The following is a 22,651-nucleotide window of genomic DNA, read 5'->3' as shown; positions in this document are numbered from 1 at the left end:
TGTCCATTCCTTGTGTTCTTTAGCCCAAACAAGTCTCTTCTGCTTGTGGCCTGTCCTTAGCAGTGGTTTCCTAGCAGCTATTTTACCATGAAGGCCTGCTGCATAAAGTCTTCTCTTAACAGTTGTTGTAGAGATGTGTCTGCTGCTAGAACTCTGTGTGGCATTGACCTGGTCTCTAATCTGAGCTGCTGTTAACCTGCGATTTCTGAGGCTGGTGACTCGGATGAACTTATCCTCCACAGCAGAGGTGACTCTTGGTCTTCCTTTCCTGGGGCGGTCCTCACGTGAGCCAGTTTCTTTGTAGAGCTTGATGGTTTTTCCACTGCACTTGGGGACACTTTCAAAGTTTTCCCAATTTTTCAGACTGACCGACCTTCATTTCTTAAAGTAATGATGGCCACTCGTTTTTCTTTACTTAGCTGCTTTTTTCTTGGCATAATACAAATCCTAACAGTCTATTCAACAGGACTATCAGCTGTGTATCCACCAGACTTCTGCACAACACAACTGATGGTCCCAACCCCATTTATAAGGCAATAAATCCCACTTATTAAACCTGACAGGGCACACCTGTGAAGTGAAAACCATTTCCGGTGACTACCTCTTAAAGCTCATCAAGAGAATGCCAAGAGTGTGCAAAGCAGTAATCAAAGCAAAAGGTGGCTACTTTGGAGAACCTAGAATATAAGACATACAATATTTTCAGTTGTTTTACACTTTGTTAATTATATAACTCCACATGTGTTAATTCATAGTTTTGATGCCTTCAGAGTGAATCTACAATTTTCATAGTCATGAAAATAAAGAAAACTCTTTGAATTAGGTGTGTCCAAACTTTTGGTCTGTACTGTATATTTGACCACTGCAGCCAGTGACTGCAACGTGATCAGCCCATCACCGCTGTAAAAACTGACTGGCTGCAGTGGTCACATGGCCACCAAAAAACAAAGTGAGAAAACCAGCTTGAAACATAAGGAGCAGTACCAAGTCTCTGGTAGTCAAGTATGTGTGTGTATGTAGTTTTATTAGATCACTATAGCCCCAGATTTAGAATAAAATAGTAATGTTTGGAAAACCCCTTTAAAACAAACACTTAAAAAGAAAACCTCCCACACAGGCAGGGCTGAAGGATGAATCTGCACATACTGGAAAGTTTCATCAGAGACGAGTCAGGAAATCTGAAATTGAATGTGACACACACACTTTATATAAAGTGCTGGCTCCATTGAGTAGCAAGAAAATACAAAATTCAGGGCGAGTCTCGCCTTGTCCTGCACAAATGAAGCGTTTCTCCTTCACCTAATTAATTCACTTGATATTTCCTAAAATGAGATACATACAAAATGGCAGAAAAATATCTATAGGCAGAACAGGTTCTTTCAAAAACGACTGTATAGATATTTCCTAAACAAGAGTAGGATAAATTCTGCAGAAAGCCAGACGTATGAGATCACAAAGTACACGGGGGGACAAAAAAAAATGTGACCCCTAAAATTCAGCATCGTAGTCCATAAAAAGTATTGCTACTATTACACGTCACAGCACATCAGACACTAAAATACAGACAAAAAGAAATATAATGAAGGGGCGAAGGCAATAGTTAGCAAGTTGCTTCAACTTGAAATGCTGGTTTTTATCAAAGAGCATTTACCTAAATAAAATTAAAAAAAAAACACATCCTTAAAAGGGGTTGTCTGCATTAAACAATCTTTATTATAATTAAAAAAAACACTATCCCAGGGTGCCCCGGTTCTGGGATCCCAGTGATCACCTGTGTAGGATAACCTACAGTGCCCCCACAGGAGAAAAACAGGATTTTTTGGGTTGCTTACCGTAAAATCTGTTTCTCGGAGCCTTCATTGGGGGACACAGACACCATGGGTGTATGCTTTGCTGCCACTAGGAGGCTGACACTATGCACAAAAAAATGTTAGCTCCTCCTCCGCAGTATACACCCCACCGACCGGCACCAATTTCCTCAGTTAGTGAGAAAGCAGTAGGAGAAGTAACAAACAGAATGAAAACAGAACAGACAACTCAACTGTAACCAACCGACAAACATAAGAACAGGAGTTGTAAAACATGGGAGGGTGCTGTGTCCCCCAATGAAGGCTCCGAGAAACAGATTTTACGGTAAGCAACCCAAAAAATCCTGTTTTCTCGTTCGCCTTATTGGGGGACACAGAGACCATGGGACGTCCCAAAGCAGTCCCTGGGGTGGGAAACAAACTTCCATCAGGCCAGCGGACTCACCACCGCGGCCTGCAGAATCCGTCTACCTAGGCTGGCATCCGCCGAAGCGTAGGTGTGGACTCTGTAGAATTTCACAAACGTGTGAACCGATGACCATGTTGCAGCTTTGCAAAGCTGCAGCGTGGAAGCTCTGTGGCGCACCGCCCAGGAGGCACCCACTGCCCGAGTAGAGTGGGCCCTGATCCCCGGAGGGGCTCCGCGACGCTTAACTCGGTAGGCTTCCAAAATTGCCGATCTGATCCAGCGAGCAATAGTGGCCTTTGACGCCGAATGACCTTTCCGCGCCCCATCAGGGATAATGAAAAAGAGACTGTCTTTCGCAAGGAAGTCGTCCTAGACAGATAGACTCTTATCGCCCTAACCAGGTCCAGCTTGTTCAAGGACCGCTCTCGGGGATGAGTTGGATACGGACAAAAGGATGGTAGCACGATATCCTCGTTGAGGTGAAACGAGAATACCACCTTCGGCAGGAAAGGGGGCAGAGGCCGCAGAACTACCTTATCCTGGTGGAGCACCAGGAAAGGGGAGCGGCACGAAAGAGCTGCCAATTCCGACACGCGCCGGACGGAGGCGATGGCCACCAGAAAGGCTACCTTCCAAGAAAGGAGAGAAAGGGAAATATCCCTGAGGGGTTCAAAGGGAGGACCTTGCAGAACCTCAAGAACCAGATTAAGATCCCATGGATCCACGGGCGCCCGGTACGGCGGAACCGTGTGAGCCACGCCCTGAAGAAAGGTCTTAACCTGAGGACGGGAAGCCAATGTTTTCTGAAATAGAATGGACAGCGCCGAAACTTGACCCTTCAGGGAACTGAGGGCAAGGCTTGCATCCAATCCTGCCTGAAGAAACGCTAGGACTGAAGGGAGCGAAAAGGACATGGGCGCGATGTCATTGGTCTCACACCAAGTGAAATAGGCCTTCCAAGTACGGTAGTAGATCTTGGAAGATGATAGCTTTCTGGCTCGGATCATGGTCTGAACTACCTGGTCGGAAAATCCTGCCCATTTCAGAACCTCGGTCTCAACAGCCACGCCGTTAAATTGAATAGCCGAGAATTGGGGTGGCAAATCGGTCCCTGAGACAGCAGATCTGTTCTGTCTGGAAGCTTCCAGGGGGCGTCCGCGAGAAGGTTGACAATGTCCGCGAACCAAGACCTGGGCCAATTCGGGGCGATGAGAATGACTGGAATTCCTTCTGCCTTGATCTTTTTCAACAGGTTGGGAAGAAGAGGCAGAGGAGGGAACAGGTAGGGAAGGCCGATCTGGGACCAAGGAACGGCCAGGGCGTCGGCGCCCACTGCCAGAGGGTCCCGAGACCTGGACACGAATTGTGGGACTTTCCTGTTGAGGCGAGACGCCATGAGGTCTACATCCGGGGTTCCCCACCGAAGGCAGAGCAGATCAAACACCTCCGGATGGAGGAACCACTCTCCCGCCGCGAGACCCTTGCGGCTGAGAAAATCGTCGGCCCAGTTGTCTACGCCGGGAATGTGCACCGCGGAAATTGTCGGAACGGAAATCTCCGCCCAACGAAGAATCTTGTTTTAATGTTTTATTTATTGAAATCTGCAAGTTACATCCGAAAGAAAGCAATCAACAGGGTAGCTTACAAAATTATTATATAACCTACAAATTCCACTTTTCGGGAGTTAAACAGATAGTTTGAAATATCAATTCATGGCAAAAACTATTGATATATAGAGGTTTAAGAACACCAACAGCCTTAAAGGAACTTCCAGCAGCAGGATTATCTGGGTTCAAATCTGGGTTCTTCCCATCCACACGCCCCTGCTACATCACATATGCCATGATTTCAAACAAAGATGAAGAAGAACAAAAAAGAAGAAAAGAGAAGAGAAAAAAAAAAAAAAAAAACAGTATAGGGAGTAAAGGGACAGGAGGTCAAGTAATTAGAGGAAGAAGTTGGGATATAGGGGTGGAATATAAGGGAGATAAGGGGAGGGGGGGGGGGGGGGAACACTAGGCAACAAGGATTTCGTCCACTCTGATAAAGCCAAGCAAGGAGGCCACCATAGCCTTATCAACTTCTACTAATGGATCTGAATCGGGTCCATGGGTGCCATACTCTTTCAAAAGCTGAAAGTGAGCCATTCACCAAGGCAGCCAGTTTGGCTACTTGATATAGCATATCTACCTTCTCTTGCAATTGGGATATAGATGGAATGGTAGTTGACTTCCAGTTCATAGGTATCAAAAGTTTCGCTGCTGAAAGAATGTGTTGAGTCAACAGAGCAGTATTTTTATGTCCAGTCGGTGACAGAAAATTTAAAAGCACTATCTCCGGTGTCAATGTAAGCTTTTTGCCCACAATTTCCCCGATATAATCCTCTACTAGTCGCCAGAACTGCAGCAGGGGTGGACAGGACCACCACATATGTAAGTATGTTCCCTCCGAATCACAGCATCTCCAGCATCTAGCAGAAGACCCCGTCCGCCAATAAGTGTTCTGCTGTGGTGTAATATACCATCTGGCGACTATTTTAAAGGAATTCTCTTGTGCTCTAACACATTGTGATGGGCCATGAGATGAATTATAAATGTGTGATATTTGATTTGGGGTAAACTTGAATCCCAAATCCTTTTCCCAATGTGTTATATAAGCTCTTTTGAGACAACAGTCAGTTATATTTAAAATCTGGTAAATAGACGACATTATCTTTTTGGGTTTATCCTTTGTTGCACAGAGAGTCTCAAATGCAGTCAGTGGGCGGGTAACGTCTGCTCCTAAAAGATACCGTGCCAAGGAGTCTCTTATAGAGCCGAATTGTATAAAGGTCAAGTTGGAAAGCCCTGGTTGCTTCTTCAGTTCCTGAAAGGAGGGGAGTGCCCCGTCCGCCAAGAGGTCATCAACCGCTACATTTGCCAGGGAACCGGGTTTGATTACATCATTGTCTCGGGAATAAGATGCATGTGGCATTATATCTGCCAACTTGAGTAAGGGGGACAAAGGGGGAACTAGAGTTTTCACCAATCCCTTCCATAATTTTAAGGTAGCTTTGGTGTGTATATTAGGTAGATTTTTGTTTATGTTTTTACAAGGATATGCCAAAAGGATGGATCTCAGGGGATAAGGTGCTAGGGCTTCCTCCACCTCAATCCACTGCTTATTGTTAGGAGACCGCAACAGGTCTACCACTCTGGTAAGCATTGTCGCTTGGTAGTACCTCATTATGTCTGGTGCACCCATCCCACCCCTCGATTTGTTTAATGTTAATGTCCTGTATGCTAATCGGGGCTTTTGCTTTTTCCAAACATATCTGCGGAATAATGTATTAATTTTAAAAAGATACGATTTGGGGATGGTTATAGGGAGCATTTGGAAAATATATATGAACTTGGGTAAGATTAGGCTCTTCAGTAAATTTTTCCTTCCCATCCACGACACATACGAGTCCCTCCATGATTTCATGATGGTTTCTACTGAGGCAATTAGGGGGGGAATATTCTGTTGAAAAAGGTCTCTATCCGATCTTCCTATCTTTACACCTAAATATTTGATATATTGTTTTGGCCAGGTGAATGGGTATGTACTTTTTAGTTTAGCTAAGGTATTCGGGGATATATGTATGTCTAGCGCTTCCGACTTAGACATATTTACTTTAAAATTGGAAATTTTGCTATATTGATCTATAAGAGCCATCAATGTTGGGAGTCCCAGCAAAGGATTAGTCATCAAGACTAAGAGATCGTCCGCAAATGCCGCTATTTTATAGTGTGTCTTATTGATGCGAATACCCTCTATTCCCTCATGTACTTGTATGGCCTTTAAGAGAGGTTCCATTGCTAGCACAAATAACAACGGGGATAGGGGACAGCCCTGTCTTGTTCCGTTCTTTATAGTAAATGCATCTGTTGTAAAATCGTTAATCCTAATATGTGCTGTGGGCTTATCGTACATTGCCATTACGGCTGCTATAAACGCTTCGGGTATCTCAAACTTGATCAGCACTTCCCGTAGGTATACCCAGTCCACCCTGTCAAAGGCCTTCTCTGCATCTGTTCCAAGAAGCATCAATGGTAGTTTACGATTTTTTGCGTATTGAAGAAGGTGCAATACTTTATGGACATTATCCCTTCCCTCCCTTCCACCCACAAACCCGGTCTGATTTAAGGAAATCAAATTTGGCAATGACTTGGCCATTCTTTTTGCCATCAGCCCTGCTAGGATTTTTAGGTCCACATTAAGGAGAGAGATTGGCCTATAGCTACTACATTGTTCAGGATCCTTCCCCTCTTTGTGTATTAGGGATATTCTGGCTGTAAGCATTTGGTTTGGCAATGGGTGGCCTTGTAAAACTGCGTTGCAAACGTTCAATAAATGTGGGAGTAGGAGGCCAGAGAAGGATTTATAGTAAAGTGCTGAGAATCCATCTGGACCGGGCGCTTTCCCCTTCGGGCACTTTGACAGGGCGGACTGCAACTCCCCCAGTGAAAAAGGTCTAGTAAGATATTGTTTTTGGGAATCAGACAAGACAGGCAGATCTAAAGTGCTTAGGAAGGACCTAGTGTCCATGCTTCTTTTAAGTGCGGAATCGGCGTTATCTTCCGGACGGAGATTATATAATTTCTTATAGTAGTCAAGGAATGCCCGCTCCATGTGCTCAGGAGCTTGCGAGCTGAACCCTTGTTCATTCTTAATTGAGTTAATCAGCGTACGTGACTGCCGCTTCCTTAGTTGCGATAACATTAATTTGGATGCTTTGTCTCCATGGACGTACATTCTGTTTTTCCATGTTGCATATAGCTTAGCAGATCTCGAGTTTAATATGTCTTTAAGTTGCTGTCTTTTTTGTTGCAGCTTCTCTAAGCTATGTTGATCTATTTTATGTTTATGTGTAAGCTCCAGCTGTGATATACTATCATAAAGATCCTGGATTTCTTTTTGTTGCAGTTTATTTAGAAAGGAAGTGATAGATATCAACTCCCCTCTGACAACTGACTTATGTGCTTCCCATAGTATCTGTGAGGAAATTTCTGGTGAAGCATTTTGCTCAAAATATTGGGAAAGCACTTTGTTTATACGTGTCTGTACCTCGGTACTTCCAAGTACTGACTCATTGAGCCGCCATACTCTATGTCGGGGAAAGGCTTTAGATAATGAGAATTTTAACAAAACCGAAGAGTGATCGGAATAAATATTCGGAATTATTTTCGCCTGTTGTATATTGGCAAGCATTTTACTGGATATAAAAATATAGTCTAAACGGTGGTAAGATTTATGAGGGTGGGAGTAGAAGGTGTAGTCTCGGTCAGAGGGGTTTAGATATCTCCATGTGTCAATCAATTGTAGAGATCCCAGTTGTGACTTTATTCTGTAAAGATCTTTAGGTGAGAGCGAACTTTTCTGTTTAGTCGTGTCTAGCAAAGGCTCTAATGCAACATTCAAGTCCCCACCCACTATCAATGCACCCTCTCTAAAGCCATCAATTTTTTTCAGTGTTGAGAGTACCCATCTCAATAGTTTTTTATTTGGTGCGTATAAACTGCACAATGTTACCAGGGCACCGTTTAGTAGACCTTTGACAAAGATGTAACGACCCTGAGGGTCCGCCATAGTTTCTCTTAGCTGGAAGGGCACTCCCCTTGCCACTGCTATTGACACTCCTCTGGAACCGGACTGGGTGGTTGTCGCATGAAACCATTTATCATAAATCGAGCTTTCAAAGGAGGGCAATTTATCCGGTTTGAAGTGCGTTTCCTGAATAAGCAATACTGCTGCCTGCTGTTTTTTGAATAGTTGTAATGTGTGGCGTCTAGTGTTTGGAGAGTTCAGCCCATGTGCGTTAAAAGAGATGAATGTGTGTACCTTATCCGAATCCATCATGTTTCTGTACACAGCAGCATCCTTGCAGCTCACGACGGAGACGAATCCTTGTGCCTATAGGTGTGGGGAGGGGGTCTAGGACAAGTAGACCAGACGAAAGAAAGAAAAGGGTAGAGAAAACAAAAAGGTAAAGAGGGGGAGAACACAATATTAACATTATCCATGTTATTAAGTTGCACAATATCATTGACCAATATGCCAACGTACCATAGTTACCTACTGACATTGTTTCATAGAATGCCAGCTTGAGGAAAATTCCAATCAACCTTATAAACTAAATATGAAATATGAAATGCTCCATTCTAGGAGAATGCCCAGTTTGGGCTGTAACTAAATCTAGGTTGAAACCTTACAACGAATTATTGGATAGATGTGGCAGCAGTGCTTACCCATATTTGGAAAAGCACGCCAACCCCATCAGATTTGCTTCAACCACATTCAATACCCCAACTGGGGTAGACACCAAGAAAACTTAACTGCAAAATCTGGGTCTAACCCAAAGATCAAGTATTGTCTCTGGAGTCCTTAGGAAGCGAGGTCTTTGTCAGCTTCCTTTTCAGCCTTTGTGATTTTGGCGTCAGGGCTATCTGCCACGCCGGGTCATCTGGCAGCGGATGCAATAGGGTCGCCGAATGGAAGGACTCCAGGTCCGGGTAGGCCTCCAGCTCAATCCCCAAGGACTCACATGCCTCTTTGATGTCTTGTGATGTTCTTGCTGAGATACCTTTGTCTCCATTTGTGATATGTACTCCAAACGGGAACAACCATCTAAAACGGACGCCTTTTTTTATCAATGCTTCAGTGAACGGTTTCAAGATCCTCCGCTTCCTGAGAGTGCTAGCCGATAAATCCTGGAAAAGTTTAATTTGTGAGCCTTCATACGAGATCTCCTGCGCCTCCCGCGCTCTGCGAAGAACTAAGTCTTTTGCTCGATAATCGAGGAAGCGACAGATCACATCTCGTGGAGTTTCCCCTTGAGAAGGCCTCGGACGCAATGCTCTGTGTACTCTCACCAGTTCGATTTCCTGCGGATCTGATTCATTAAGTAGTTCTTTGAATATCTCTTGTGTTGCTTTCCATAACGCCTCAAAGGCCACCGTTTCAGAAAGGCCTTTAACTCTTATGTTGTTACGACGTTCTCTGTTCTCATGATCTTCTAGCACCGTGTGAATTGTATGTAGTTGGATTTCATGGACTTTTAAAGAGTCTAGTACAGCGTTCGAACTTTGCGTCATGGCAACTTGCGAATTTTCCAATGTCTCAAGTCTGTGGCCTTGAAGTTTTAGGTCGTGTTTTATCTCTGCAAGTTCTTGTCCTATTGGCTCAAGAGCTTTAGACAATATACGTTTGATGAACGAACGAGTGACTAAGGCCTCTCTCGCTGTGCTGCCCGTGTCAGAGTCACTCTCCGGTTCAGAATCTGAATCTCCTAATGAGGTCAAATCACGAAGCTTGGATGGTTTAAGAGAATCTGACGGAACCGTTTGTTTTGTAAGAAAGTCATCCATGTCTGTTTGCGTAGTGGACTTTGTAGGTTTGGGCATGCTCTTTTGCGTTTTTACGCTGGATCTCCCCATTTTTGCAGTTATCTAAAGCAGAGAAGAATAGAGCAGTTTGAAGATTAGAATTCCTCTCGCTGGCTATGAATTTAGCTAATGTTCCATTTTATGCCCAATCTTATAAGTGATAAACAATGGAAAGAGATGTCGTTCTGGCTCTGGTCACTAGATGGCAGTCTATAACCACTTTCTGCTGGTTTTCCAGAGAATCCTCTCTTATATTCGTTCAGCTAGGTATAACATGGGTTAATTAGAAAGCAAATAAGGGGGGGATGAAAGATGTAGGGACAGCACTGGTGGGGGGGGAGCGCTTAATACAGATCTAAGGCTCCTTATATTACTCCCTTCTCTCCTCGCACCCCTCGGGTCAGACAGTCTCAGGCCCCCACTTGATTAATTGATTATCTCCTTTATTGCTACGGAGTTAGGGAGAATGACCATGCTCTCCTGGTCCTCTGTCCCCTGAATCAGACCCCTCTGCTTAAGACACTCCGTCACCTTGCTTCTGTTATTTCAATGTTACCTCAGCTCCAGGAGACGCTTGAATTCCTCAGATCTCTCTCACTGATTGCAGAGAGGGGAGGAGGCTGAAGCGTGCCGCTGCACGTCTATTCTAGGTCCCGGGCCGCGTGTCTTCTGCAAGCCCGACGGGACTATTTTCAATGCTGCGGCGTGATACACACTCTCTGTAGCCGTCCCCCAGCTATGAGAATAGTAGCGATTTTATGTGTCCTGGTCAGGGGGTTTCGCAATGGTACCTTATTTGCAGGGGAGGGTTAGCTCCGGGGTCTCTCTTATCTGACAGCCTTGGGTCAGGGGTGAAGTCCTCTACCCGAGGCGATGGTGCTTTTAGCAGTATATCCTTCCGCCACTCCGGCAATCTCCCGCCTGCAGGGCCACAGTTATATGAATCCCTTCTTTATCCCGAACGTGACTTGCCACCCAGGGTCTATGCGATCCAGTGGGGTCCTGGTTTGGGTTGTAATGCGGGGATGGTATAAAAAGAAGGCTCTGGTGATATTAGAGCCCCTTTTGGTGCATTTGTCCGGGAGCTCAGGTTTCCTGCTTCTTGCTCCACCAACGTTCAGGCTCCGCCCCCCCAACGAAGAATCTTGGACCCCTCCGCCAGGGCTGAGGCACTCCGCCCTGGGAAGAGTGGGATCGCCAGGAAGGAGTGGGTCTGAAGGAAACTCTCTTTCTCTCTTGGCGAGCCTGCGGTCTCTGTTGGCTGGAGGAGTTGTCCGCCGTATTGAAACGGCGGAAAGTCCGAAAGGGTCGAAACTGGCGCCTTAGTGGAGGTCTGCGAGGATTGGACTGAGGGAGGAGTGAACTCGTGCCTCCGGTGGCGTCCTTAATAATCTGGTCCAATTGGGACCCAAAGAGGCGCACCCCCTGAAAAGGCAGGTTAGTGAGGGATTTTTTAGAAGACAAGTCCGCTTGCCAGGCCTTTAGCCAAACTGTACGTCAAATTGCAACTACGTTGCTTGACGCCTGAACTGCACAGGATGCGGCATCCAAGGAAGCTGAAAGAAGATAGTCCCCAGCATGGGAGATCTGATTGGCGAGATCGGCCAAACGCTCCGGTTGCGCCTTATCTAAGACGCCTTGACGAAGGTCGTCTGCCCACGTGGCTATGGCCTTTGCTGCCCAGGATGAAGCAAAGATTGGGCACATAGCCACTGAAGCCGCTTCAAAGGCAGACTTCGCCAGGGATTCCATAATCCTGTCATTAGAATCCTTTAGGGACGCCACGCCTGAAAGCGGGAGAACCGTGTTATTGGAAAGCCTGGACACGGGCGGATCCACCGAGGGAGAGGCCGACCAGTTATCCGTGAGCTCCTTAGCAAATGGGTAGAGTACGCCTAGACTTTTTCCTCTTTGAAAGTGTCTGGTCGGATCCTCTCTTTCCTTGGTAAAAATCTTCCCAAACTTGGAATGGAAAGGAAAAACCCTGGAGGGAGCTTCTGCCCGTCTGAACGAAATCTCCTGATCTGAGGATTTCGCAGGGGAGTCAGCAATATCGAAAGTATGATGGATCGCTGCAATGAGGTTCTGCACTGTGACCTTCATGTTTGCATCCTGGTCTGAATCCAGCTCTAAAATCCCCTCAGATGACCTGTCCGAAAGCGCTTCACCTGACTCGGGAGAGGAGGCCAGAGAGGGAGGCTGCTGAGAAGGGCTATGCGGTGAGATGGGACTAGGAGAGGATTCCGGCTGGGAATCTTGCCTGGGTCTTTTGCGACTACCGCTGGCTGATTCAGATGGAACAAATTTGGGACCTGCTTGGCCCTGCTGAAGAGTCCAGGGGCAACTTATCAAGAACGGCCACCAGGGACAGACACCTTGGTGAGGTCTGCCACTGATTGAGATAGCGAGGAGGCCCAGCCAGGCATGGGGGGTTCACTCTCACCTGGAGCCGTAGATGGCTCCTGGACGGCGTCAGGCTGAATTGGGTTGCTACAATCCAGGCAGAGGGGAGTGGACTGGCCTGAGGGAAGTTTGCGATTGCACGAAGAACATGCAAAGAACTTGACTAAAGTGCAGGGGGGGGCAGTAGAGCGGGTATGATCAGACTTCGAGGTAGACATAGTGAAAAGCTGAGGTAATGCCGGAAGGTTGGGGGACAGAGGGCGGAGAAGGGTCAGTCTGCAGTGCAGAGCTACTCACGGTCCGGTGTCCCCAGAAGTGATGCTCTGCGACCTGTCAGTGGATGCAGGTCAGAGCGAAATCCGGCCGATAGACCTCCTGAACGAAAAAAAACAGCTGGCAGAAGATGATCCGGTGACGAGCTGGTGTCCGGCTAACAGGCTGGTAAAATGGCGCCTGCCTGAGAGAGAGCGCGCGTCCAGGAGAGGAGGGAGGGCGGAGCACATCGCAGGGTTAAAATTCACCGCCCTCTAGCCAATAGCAGGCTGGGCAGGTGAAAGACAGGCGGTGGGAGGGCCTGGGAAGAGCAGGAGAGAAGCCCGCTTAGAAGAAAGGGGCGGGGGGCGTGGCCGCGACGCAGCGGTAGGTCCGAACTGAAGCCGGGGCCTAAATTAGTTGCGGCGGCTGCCTGTCAGCAGGGGGTCGGCGCGGAGGTCGGAAGAAGGGGACGCCGCAGCCGCAAGCCGCTCTCAAGGGGAGTAAAGGAAAAAGGCCCTGTGCTCCCTGTCCCCAGAAAGGGGGGGGGGAGAAGATCTATACTCACCCATCCCCGATCCGTTACCTGGGTCTGAAGAAGTCCTGCGTCTCATCCAACCGACAGGCTCTGGTAGGCGAGTGGGAGGGAGACTGGCGACAAGGACCCCTGGAGTCGCTGGCACGTCTTGGTGTCGGCGTCCGTCTGGCTGGTCCTGCCGCGGAGAACTGCAAGGATACGGGGTGGCAGTACACGCCGTACTCGCAGACTCCATGTGGGAGTACAGATGTGACTTTTCACTCTGTATCCCTCCGTAGAACCTGTAAAGGAACGACGCACGACGAGGTAGATATGGGTCTAATGAAAGACCAGTGTCCACCTCCTACTGACACTAAGCTAAACTGAGGAAATTCCTGCCGGTTGGTGGGGTGTATACTGCGGAGGAGGAGCTAACATTTTTTTGTGCATAGTGTCAGCCTCCTAGTGGCAGCAAAGCATACACCCATGGTCTCTGTGTCCCCCAATAAGGCGAACGAGAAAAAGGAATTACATGGTGCTCTTCTAAATCAATTTTCTGCCTGTGAAATGGAAGGATTTGCCAGGTCCTCCAGAAAGGATGCATAGACAACGATTCAGCAAGACCGACTTGCATAACGGAGGGGGAGTGTTGGAGTCGGATGCGTCTGAGAAGTTGCGAGCGCCGCCGTGCGGGACTGAAGTAAGATTCCTGGTGTAAGTTGCAACGCCGCTTCTTGTTATTAATTAGATGAGCTGTGGTGTTACTCCCCCGTCTGGCATCAGCTATGCTCATTTTGGCAAAACTGGCGTCAAAAAACACCAAAAGTTGCAAAACATTTGCGCAATCTCGAGTTGCGTAAAACTTCAAGACTTAGTGTTTTGTGCCAGCTTTCTGCTGAAAACCCCAATGAATCTGGAACGAACTCTTTATATCTACTTGAGGTTCCGTTGCAGTCAGTGTCGTGGAAATTGTTGAGTCGGAGGTTTGGCGGACCGACTCCACAGCCCTGATTGCAAATCGATTTGCTCTGCATACGTTACTTATTTTAATGGCTCTGAAAGCCGGGAAGTGGGGAAAAGTAGTAGCACGTTCACTCTTCGGGTAGATTCTGCTCTTCATGATCTTGTCAGTGACTAATCATCTCAGTTTGCATTTAGCACTGTAGTAGTGATGAGCGATTGTGCTGGGATAAGGTGTTATCTGGCCATGTCAGAGTGCTAATAGAGTGTCTTCGACGTGCTCAAATAATATGTTCGAGTCCCCGTGGCTGCATGTCTCATGGCTGTTCGACAGCTGCAACACATGTAGGGATTGTCTACGTGTGTTGTGACTGACGAACGGCCGTAAGACATGCAGCTGTACGGACATGAAGATACTCTTAGCACTCGAGCATGCTCAGATAAGGCCGGTTTCACATTTGCGTTTAGGGCCGCAGCATCAGGCTGCGCACGGCCGCCGCTAAGCCCCGCCCTCTGCCGCGCCTCCGCCGGTAGTTCCGCCTACGGACGCATAACGCTGCATGCGTCCCCTATCTTTCGCACTGGGGACGCAGGCCGTGCACAGTATGCGTTTGGTGGCGTATGCGTCCTTTTGACGCTGCACCGACCAGCGCCAAACGCAACAGGCTGCAATTTAGTGCGCTCGGCGCAGCGTCAAAAGGACGCATGCGCCGCCAAACACATACTGCGCACGGCCTGCGTCCCCAGTGCTAAAGATAGGGGACGCATGCAGCGTCATGCATCCGTAGGCGGAGCTACCGGCGGAGGCGGGGCTTAGAGGCGGCCGTGCGCAGCCCAACGCTGCGGCCCTAAACGCAAATGTGAAACCGGCCTAACACCTTATCCCAGCACGCTCGCTCATCACTACACTGCAGTGATTAGTAGGAAGACAGCTTTGGGGGTCTCTAAGTATTTATAGAGTTTTGCAGCCACTTTGCAAACTCCGAGATGCCCTAATGTTTCCAGATAATGAGCAATGGCTGCATAAAAATTCATATTAAAATAGATCAAATATTTCATTGGTGAGAAAATGACCACGCTTGTCTGTCTGACCCAGAAGGGAATCAGGACATCATAGAGAGAAGGGACCAGAATCGAATCCTGCTCCTTATATATTGGATGATTGCAAGGGCATAACACTGATTGAAGAGAGTTGCAGCTGCTGTTCCTGACCCAAAAAAAAAAATTTAATGATTTTTTTTATTGTGGGGGATGCTCTTTAAGATCAGTCACAGTCTGACACTGCCTTGCTATACGATCAGACAATACCTTATGTGTATACATTTTCTGTGAAATGTGGATCCAACTCCTCCTCCATTGATCAGCCTGATACAGTGTGTTTTTCCTATATACCTGACAAGGGTTAAGCTTGTACAATACATTTCATCACAGAATGCACACTTTATACCCAGTGAAAAATATATGAAAGGTGCAAACCAGACAATGCGACTGTGGGACAAGCCGCGCTGGAGCCGAGGGCCGCTCAGCTGCTGCGGAATGTGGTCATGTCTTTAGGCTCGCTGCTCGGCACGCACCAATCGTCCGCTTCATGGTTGGTTTTATAATGTTTCCATGCTGACTTATTATATACAGGGAGCCTCTCTACCGATTCTGTAGATAAAGCCTGGATATGGAGGGGAAATGCATTATTTACAACTGCGGCCACTGAAGAGAGACACTACATGGACAAGTATTGGGACAATTCCACATTTACCCTACAGATTTTGTGACATCCCAATCTAAATCCATTAGACATTAACAAGACTTGGTGGACCCCCCTTTGCATCTATACCAGCTCCCGCTACTTTGGGGAAGGATTTCTATAATGTTTTGGCTGTGTCTATGGCACTTCTTGCCCCTTTATCCACAAGAGCATTTGTGAGGACAGACCCCAATGTTGGAGGAGACAAAGTCACAATCTCCATTCTAGTTCATCGCAAAGGTGTTGGATTAAGTTGAGGTCTGGGGTCTGTGTGGCTTGGTCATGTTCTTCCATACCAAACTCCCCCATCCATTCCTTTATGGACCATGTGTGCAGGAGCACAGTGATTGGGAACAGAAAAGGGCTTTCCTCAAACTGTTCCCCCCAAAGTTGGAAGCTAGGGTGGCACGGTGGCTCAGTGGGTAGCACTGCAGCCTTGCAGCGCTGGGGTCAAATCCCACCAAGAACAACATCTGCTAGGAGTTTGTATGTTCTCCACAGGTGTGCGTGGGTTTCCTCCCATATTCCAAAGATATACTGATAGGGAATTTAGATTATTGGCACTGTCCCCGATGGAGCCCACAATGTGTGTAAAGCGCTGTGGAATTAATGGCGCTATATAAATGAGTTAAATAAATAAAAGCTACAAGCCACTTCTCCAGAGTCTGGTGGTGGTGGCTTTACCCCATTTCATCCAACACCTGTCATTTTGCTTGGTGATGTAAGGCTGCATGCAGCTGCTCAGCCCTGAGTACAATGTTTGTGCTGATGTTAGTACCAAAGTAGGTTTAGAGCAGTGTTTCCCAAACTCCAGTCCTCACGGGTCATGTTTTCAGGATCTCATTATTGCACAGATGGTGGAAGTATCATCAAGGCATCAGGAATTCTCTCACCTGTGCAACTCTATGGAAATCCTGAAAATGACCCGTGGGGTCCGTGAGGACTGGAGTTTGGGAAACACTGGTTTAGGGTATGTGCACACATAGTTTTTCGTCTCTGCGGATTTTGTAGAGAAAACCGCAGGAAATCCGCAGGACAAAGTGCTGCGGTTTATCTGCGTTTTTTCTGCGTTTTTGCCCTGCGTTTTTACACCTCATAATGGATGAGGTGTAAAACTGCAGCGTTTCCGCACCAAACAATTGACATGCTGCGTTTTGAAAACCGCAGCAAAACCGCGCGGAAAAAAATGCAGCATGTGCACAGCTTTTTTTTATTTCCATAGGAAATAAAGGTATTGTACAACGCAGCAGAATCTGCTGCGTTTCTGCAGAGCCAAAAACGCTGTGGAAACGCAGCAGAAACCGCAAAGTGTGCACATACCCTTAGAGTGTGCAGTTATGGAGTCTTTTCTGCCCTCTGCTCCTCAGCACTCCGATCCCCCGCTCTGTAACTTTACATGGTTGTGGCTGGGTTGCTGCAGTTACTTCCACTTCTCTATAATAATATCACTCAGAGGTGATTGGGAATATTTAGGAGTGAAGAATGACCTGACATGTTACATCGGTGGCTCCTATTACAGTACCACCCAGTTTGTTGTGTTAGTAAATGCAGATGGCCGCAAGGGGCCGAAAGATATACACCGGGGCTGAGGGGCTGGATGTTATCCACTGGCAATGAGATTGATTTTCACGGTTTTCATTCAATGATTAGGAAGTGTGTCCCTGTACTGATGTCCATATAATACACATTGATATAGTAAGTAATATTCAGATTATACGTGACAACCTTGGGACTACCAGAGATAAAATGCTAATATACTATTTATATCCACATCTTACCATACCTTGATATATATGACGGCATCAGTTCCATATCCTTCTAAAGAATACAACTTCAGGTCTCCCTGGAAGTATCGGGCATACAGCTTGGATATAGGCAAGCCATAGCCGAACCCCGCCTGCACCAAGACATGAACGGAACAAAGATGATACGACTTAACGGATTTAAAACAAATCACCGTGAGCACAACTAGAGGGTGGTGCTAAAGTTAGGTTCCCAAACCATATAGATAATAGGTATAAACTGAGCACTCAACTTAAGTGTAATCAAAGGAGACATATTGTAGTATGAAGGTAAAACGTTTCGGTCAATAGATGACCTTCTTCCGTTACGTGTTTGTAATAGATTTCTTACAATAGGATGTGAACCTATTGAGTAGCTCGCTATGCTCAGTATAGGGAAAGATTGTCCTCAGGCTGGGCTGGTAAACTTAGTATGGTGTGGAACAGGGGCAAAGATGATACGACTGTTAACGGATTTAGACTGGACGTTTTGCAGCCTCCTCTTGCTGCTATTGTAAATGCCCATGTCACCATTATGGATCTGGCACAGTGCTGGGACTTCCATCATAAATAAAAGCATCAACACCGATGTGAACAGAGCCTAACCTACACTAGCTCAAACAACCTCCAATAGATCTATTTTTTTTTAGTGCATATCTACAGTATGTATGACAAGTTTTACCATGAAATAATCAAATAAAAACCCAGCTCTTCCAAACCTCCAGAACAAGTTCCTGAGTGTTTTTTTCTGCACAGATCAGTATCGTCATTGGTCCTAATGACAATTTACCATATTTTTCGGACCATAAGACGCACTTTTTTCCCCAAAAATTTTTGGGGAAAGTGGGGGGTGCGTCTTATGGTCGCAATACACGGTACTAACCTGGTGGCTGGTGGCAGCGGGCGGGGCTCTGCGATGCGGTGGTGGCAGCGGGCTGTGCTCCCGTGCAGGGGCGGCGGCTCCGCCTGCATTTCTTCGCAGTCCGCAGGCCTCCGCACTTCCCTTGCTGGCCGCCGCCATGTTGCGGTGGCCTCCGGGAGTATGGACCCCGGGAATATGGCCGCCGGTCCGGGGACGGTGCATGCGCAGCTTCAGATCTCGTCCCGAGATCTCAGGGGACGAGATCTCGTTGCCGAGATTTGAATCTCGTCGCCCGAGATCTCGGGACGAGGTCTGATCCCGTGCCTGTGCCATCCCCGGACCGGCGGCCATCTTTCCGGCGTCCATGCTCCCGGAGGCCACTACAACATGTCGGCGGCCAGCAAGGGAAGTGCGGGGGCCCTCGGGCTGCAAAGAAATGCCGGCGGAGCCGCCTCCCCTGCACCGGAGCACAGCCCGCTGCCACCACCTGCCCCAGCATTGCTGCCCCTGCCCCAGCACAGCTGCCCCTGCCCCAGCGCAGCTGCCCCAGCACAACCAACCTGCCCCAGCACAGAGCCGCCACCGCACGAGTCTGGACCATTGAATGACCCCTGTGACTACTTCTCCACCTGTGCCGGATCCCTTCCCAGGTAAGCTGAATTCGGACTGTAAGACGGACCCCCATTTGACACATTTTTTTTTTCCCTATTTTCCTACTGTAAATTGGGGTGCGTCTTATAGTCCGAAAAATACGGTAATTTCCAAATGAAAGGGAGAATCTGGCAAACAAACTGTAAGTCTATATCTGCATCACAAGGCCACTGGGTTTACATCTTGCTTTGGGTCACATATTCATTGATTCCATCCGAATCTCTGATAATTGAGGTCTGTTATCTGAATCCTGTTTTTTTCAGACTCCAAAATAAGCAACTTTGGACTAAGCTTGAGCTTTTCTGGGCGGGATGTGTCTTTGAAGTGGGAAACAATAGATGGATCCGGTGGGGGAAAAAAAAAACAAAGCTCAAATGGAGTCCAAGGTCGTATGTTTTCAACTCTGTTTGGAAGTCTTTGCTGCTATCAACTTCAAATCCCGTGTTTTGGGGATTTATGGGTTCCTTTGCAATATATTCATTGACGTTTGGCCAAAACAACATGTGATCCCAACCGAACGCATATAAAGTATAATAAAAGATCCTAAGATTGACATCTCCATGTTGGTTGGGACGTCCTGGACTCACCAGCGGTGTGGCACGAGAGGTCTCCATTCTTGGAAGTGGTGCAGTCGAATACATGTAGTTAAACAGTCTATCAATCTTCCTGAGCGGCACTCCACCCCCGCGATCACTGAGCTGCAATTGTAAACCATCGCTTATTACAGTACAATGTATACACAGAGAGGATCTACTGTAGTGTTTATTGTAGAAACAAATGTGATCATCTAATATACATTCTGTATCAATTCTATCACGAAGGATAATTTTGCATTTTTGTCTAATTTTGGAGCTCCACAGACCACGTCAAAAGTTGAGTGTGCCAGGAAACAAAGCCTGTAAAAGCCAAAATGATTCATTTTTCAATTAAACCCAATTGCAAAATATTTTTTTTTAGCTCCAAATACATGTACTTAAATGAAAAATAAAAATGGTCCTTAAAAAGGTGGACAAATCCCTTCAGAGACCATGGGCCCTGCTTGGAGCCATTCCATGACTTGGACAGACAGTAAATAATGATGGTTATATACAAGCTAGTTTCTGCCTTTCCACAGTGGAATAATGCACTCATTTGAACAAAATTAAAGCATTACGGCACCCACTTTTTTTTTTTTTTTTTTTTTTATTTAGGATACAGGTGTTTCTATTTTATCACTGGGTGGAATATTGTAGCAGACTAGGTTTCCTGTCCACTAAAAACAACCATAACCTGACAGATTGGAAGCAACTTATTGCAATTGCCATTACAAATTAAAAAAAAAAAAAGTCACCTTGAAATCTACCTGGTCACTAATGGAAATGCTTCTCTACAGTTTCTGTTTGCAGTATGGTTACGGAGGACTTACCTTGACTGTTAAGTCTTCACTTCCCAAAGCTACTCTCACTTTCACAGGAGGATAGACGCCTTTGTCTGCATGGAATTCCATGGTAGCGCGCATTGCATTCTAAGAAGAAAAAGAACACAAAGTCTACGGTCATCTATTCCTTTACGAAAAGTGATATGTATCAGCAATAAAGAACATACTGAAATAAAAAGGAGATTTTTGTGTACTCACCGTAAAATCTCTTTCTCTTAGCCTTTAATTGGGGGACACAGAACCTTGGGTGTTATGCTGCTGTCCACTAGGAGGCGACACTATGCATAATCTGAAAAAGATTAACTTTGGCTCCTCCTCTGCAGTATACACCCCTGGACGGCGTCAGCCTTCTCCAGTTTTGTGCCAAAGCATAAGGAGGAACGTAACCAAATAACATAACCATGCCTGTAAGAAGGCTACTATGTACGAGCTCAAGAACAATATGAGAACTCAACAGGAAACAACGGCCCGTAAGGGCAACAGGGTGGGAGCGGTGTCCCCCAATTAAAGGCTAAGAGAAAGAGATTTTACGGTGAGTACACAAAAATCTCCTTTACTCTGTCGCCTAATTGGGGGACACAGAACCTTGGGACGTCCCAAAGCAGTCCCTGGGTGGGAAGCAGTGGACGAATATTGTGCTGACAGTCCCCTAGACTTGGGGTACTGCCGCCTGCAGAACCAGTCTACCCAGGCTCGCATCCGCTGAGGACTGGGTATGAACACTGTAGTGTTTCGTAAACGTGTGTAGGCTAGTCCAAGTGGCCGCCTTGCGCACTTGTTGTGCCGAAGCCTGATGCCGAATGGCCCAGGAGGCCCCTACTGCCCGTGTAGAGTGTGCCGTGATACCGGCCGGAAGAGGGGAACTGTTAAGTCGGTAGGCCTCATGTATGGTGGACTTGATCCACCTGGCAAGGGTAGCCTTGGAAGCCGGCAACCCCTTGCGACTACCTTCCGGAAGAATGAAGAGGGAATCGGATTTCCGGAAAGGTGCAGTCCTGGACACGTAAATCCGCAATGCTCTGACTAGGTCAAGCGTATGCAGAGCCTTCTCCACTCTATGAACCGGAACCGGGCAAAGGGAAGGCAGTGAAATCTGTTCGTTAAGGTGAAAGTTGGACACAACCTTCGGAAGGAAGGATGGTACCGTGCGGAGAACCACCTTGTCCTGGTGAAAGGCTAGGAAAGGTCGTCTGCAGGAAAGTGCTGACAATTCCGACACTCTGCGTAACGAGGTGATAGCCACTAGAAAAACCACTTTCTGAGACAGAATGGAGATTGGAACTCCTCTAAGAGGTTCGAAGGGTGGAGCTTGCAATGCTGTCAGGACCAGATTGAGGTCCCACGTATCCATCGGACGTTTGTAGGGAGGAACCAATCGGGAAACTCCCTGGATGAAAGTCCTTACTTGCGGTTTAATAGCAATGCGCTTTTGAAAAAGGACTGAAAGCACCGACACCTGACTCTTAAGCGAACTTAAGGATAGCTTGGCATCTAGGCCCGATTGAAGAAAACCTAGTACCTTCGGGAGGGAATAAGGGAGTGGGACTTGTCCATGAGATTCGCACCAAGAAAAGAAGGCTCTCCAGGTACGATAATAGAGCTTGGCGGAGGCAGGCTTCCTTGCCCTGATCATAGTTGCAATGACTGCCGGTGAAAAACCTGCCTGGGTTAGAATCCAGGTTTCAAGGGCCATGCCGTCAAATTGAGGGCCCCTGAATTCTGGTGGAAGAACGGACCTTGAGACAGAAGGTCGTGGCGGTCGGGTAGACGCCAGGGGGCGTCTGCCGTAAGTTGGACGATGTCGGCGTACCAAGTACGTCTGGGCCAGTCTGGCGCGATGAGGATGGTCGGAACTCCCTCTTGCTTGATCTTCCTCACGACCCTGGCGATTAGGGGGAGGGGTGGAAAAATGTACAGGAGTCGGAACTGGGACCAGTCCTGGACCAGGGCATCCGCTCCGAGCGACCGCGGGTCGTGTGTCCTGGCCATGAAATTGGGAACCTTGGTATTGAGATGGGATGCCATTAGGTCCACATCCGGGGTTCCCCAGCGTTGACAGATCTGGTAAAAAATCTCGGGATGGAGAGACCACTCCCCCGAGTCCATTCCTTACCTGCTGAGGAAGTTGGCTTCCCAGTTTTCTACACCCGGAATGTGTACCGCAGAAAGTACCGACCTTGTGTCTTCCGCCCAGCGGAGGATATGAGCCACTTCTCTCATCGCCTGGGCGCTGCGGGTCCCGCCTTGGTGATTCACGTATGCCACAGCCGTGGCATTGTCCGACTGTATCCGTATGTGCGAGGCTGCAAGCAAGTGATGAAAGGCTCTCAGTGCCAAGAGGATGGCCCTGATTTCCAGAACATTGATGGGCAATGTCACTTCCCTCGGTGACCACTTGCCCTGTGCCCTGTGATGTAGGTGCACCGCCCCCCAGCCTGTCAGGC

The 22,651-nt window shown here is 47.4% G+C and overlaps 2 protein-coding genes across 4 annotated transcripts in view; both read right to left on the bottom strand.

Moving 5' to 3' along the window:
* The window catches only part of PDK1 (pyruvate dehydrogenase kinase 1), a 76,314-nt gene that overhangs the window by 11,821 nt on the left and 41,842 nt on the right, over positions 1-22,651 (bottom strand). Inside the window, exons 8-11 of one of the 2 annotated variants that reach the window (XM_073545895.1) lie at positions 20,196-20,294; positions 19,378-19,488; positions 17,280-17,393; positions 15,232-15,418 (exon numbers count right to left, since the gene is read on the bottom strand). In XM_073545895.1, the coding sequence (XP_073401996.1) occupies positions 15,278-15,418; positions 17,280-17,393; positions 19,378-19,488; positions 20,196-20,294 (465 nt within the window). In that variant the 3' untranslated portion in view covers positions 15,232-15,277. Of the gene's footprint in view, positions 1-14,959; positions 15,419-17,279; positions 17,394-19,377; positions 19,489-20,195; positions 20,295-22,651 lie in introns of those variants that run through there. The other variant, XM_073545894.1, reaches the window with a different exon arrangement.
* LOC141049428 (uncharacterized) lies at positions 1,004-14,209 on the bottom strand. Of its 2 annotated transcripts, none has more exons than XM_073545896.1 (2): positions 10,180-14,209; positions 1,004-9,686 (listed from the first exon to the last, which is right to left on the bottom strand). In XM_073545896.1, the coding sequence occupies exon 2, from the start codon at positions 9,672-9,674 to the stop codon at positions 8,601-8,603; it is 1,074 nt and encodes a 357-aa protein (XP_073401997.1). In that variant the 5' UTR covers positions 9,675-9,686; positions 10,180-14,209; the 3' UTR covers positions 1,004-8,600. The 2 variants fall into 2 exon arrangements, with proteins under 2 accessions (XP_073401997.1, XP_073401998.1); XM_073545897.1 differs by having other exon boundaries at positions 10,415-14,209.

The sequence above is a fragment of the Dendrobates tinctorius genome, unplaced genomic scaffold (genome assembly GCF_039654945.1).
Source record: "Dendrobates tinctorius isolate UK_male_01 unplaced genomic scaffold, ASM3965494v1 ptg000143l, whole genome shotgun sequence".
Classification (NCBI taxonomy): domain Eukaryota; kingdom Metazoa; phylum Chordata; class Amphibia; order Anura; family Dendrobatidae; genus Dendrobates; species Dendrobates tinctorius.
The sequence above is the reverse complement of the archived record's forward strand: the minus strand, read 5'-3'. Positions and strand labels throughout refer to the sequence as shown.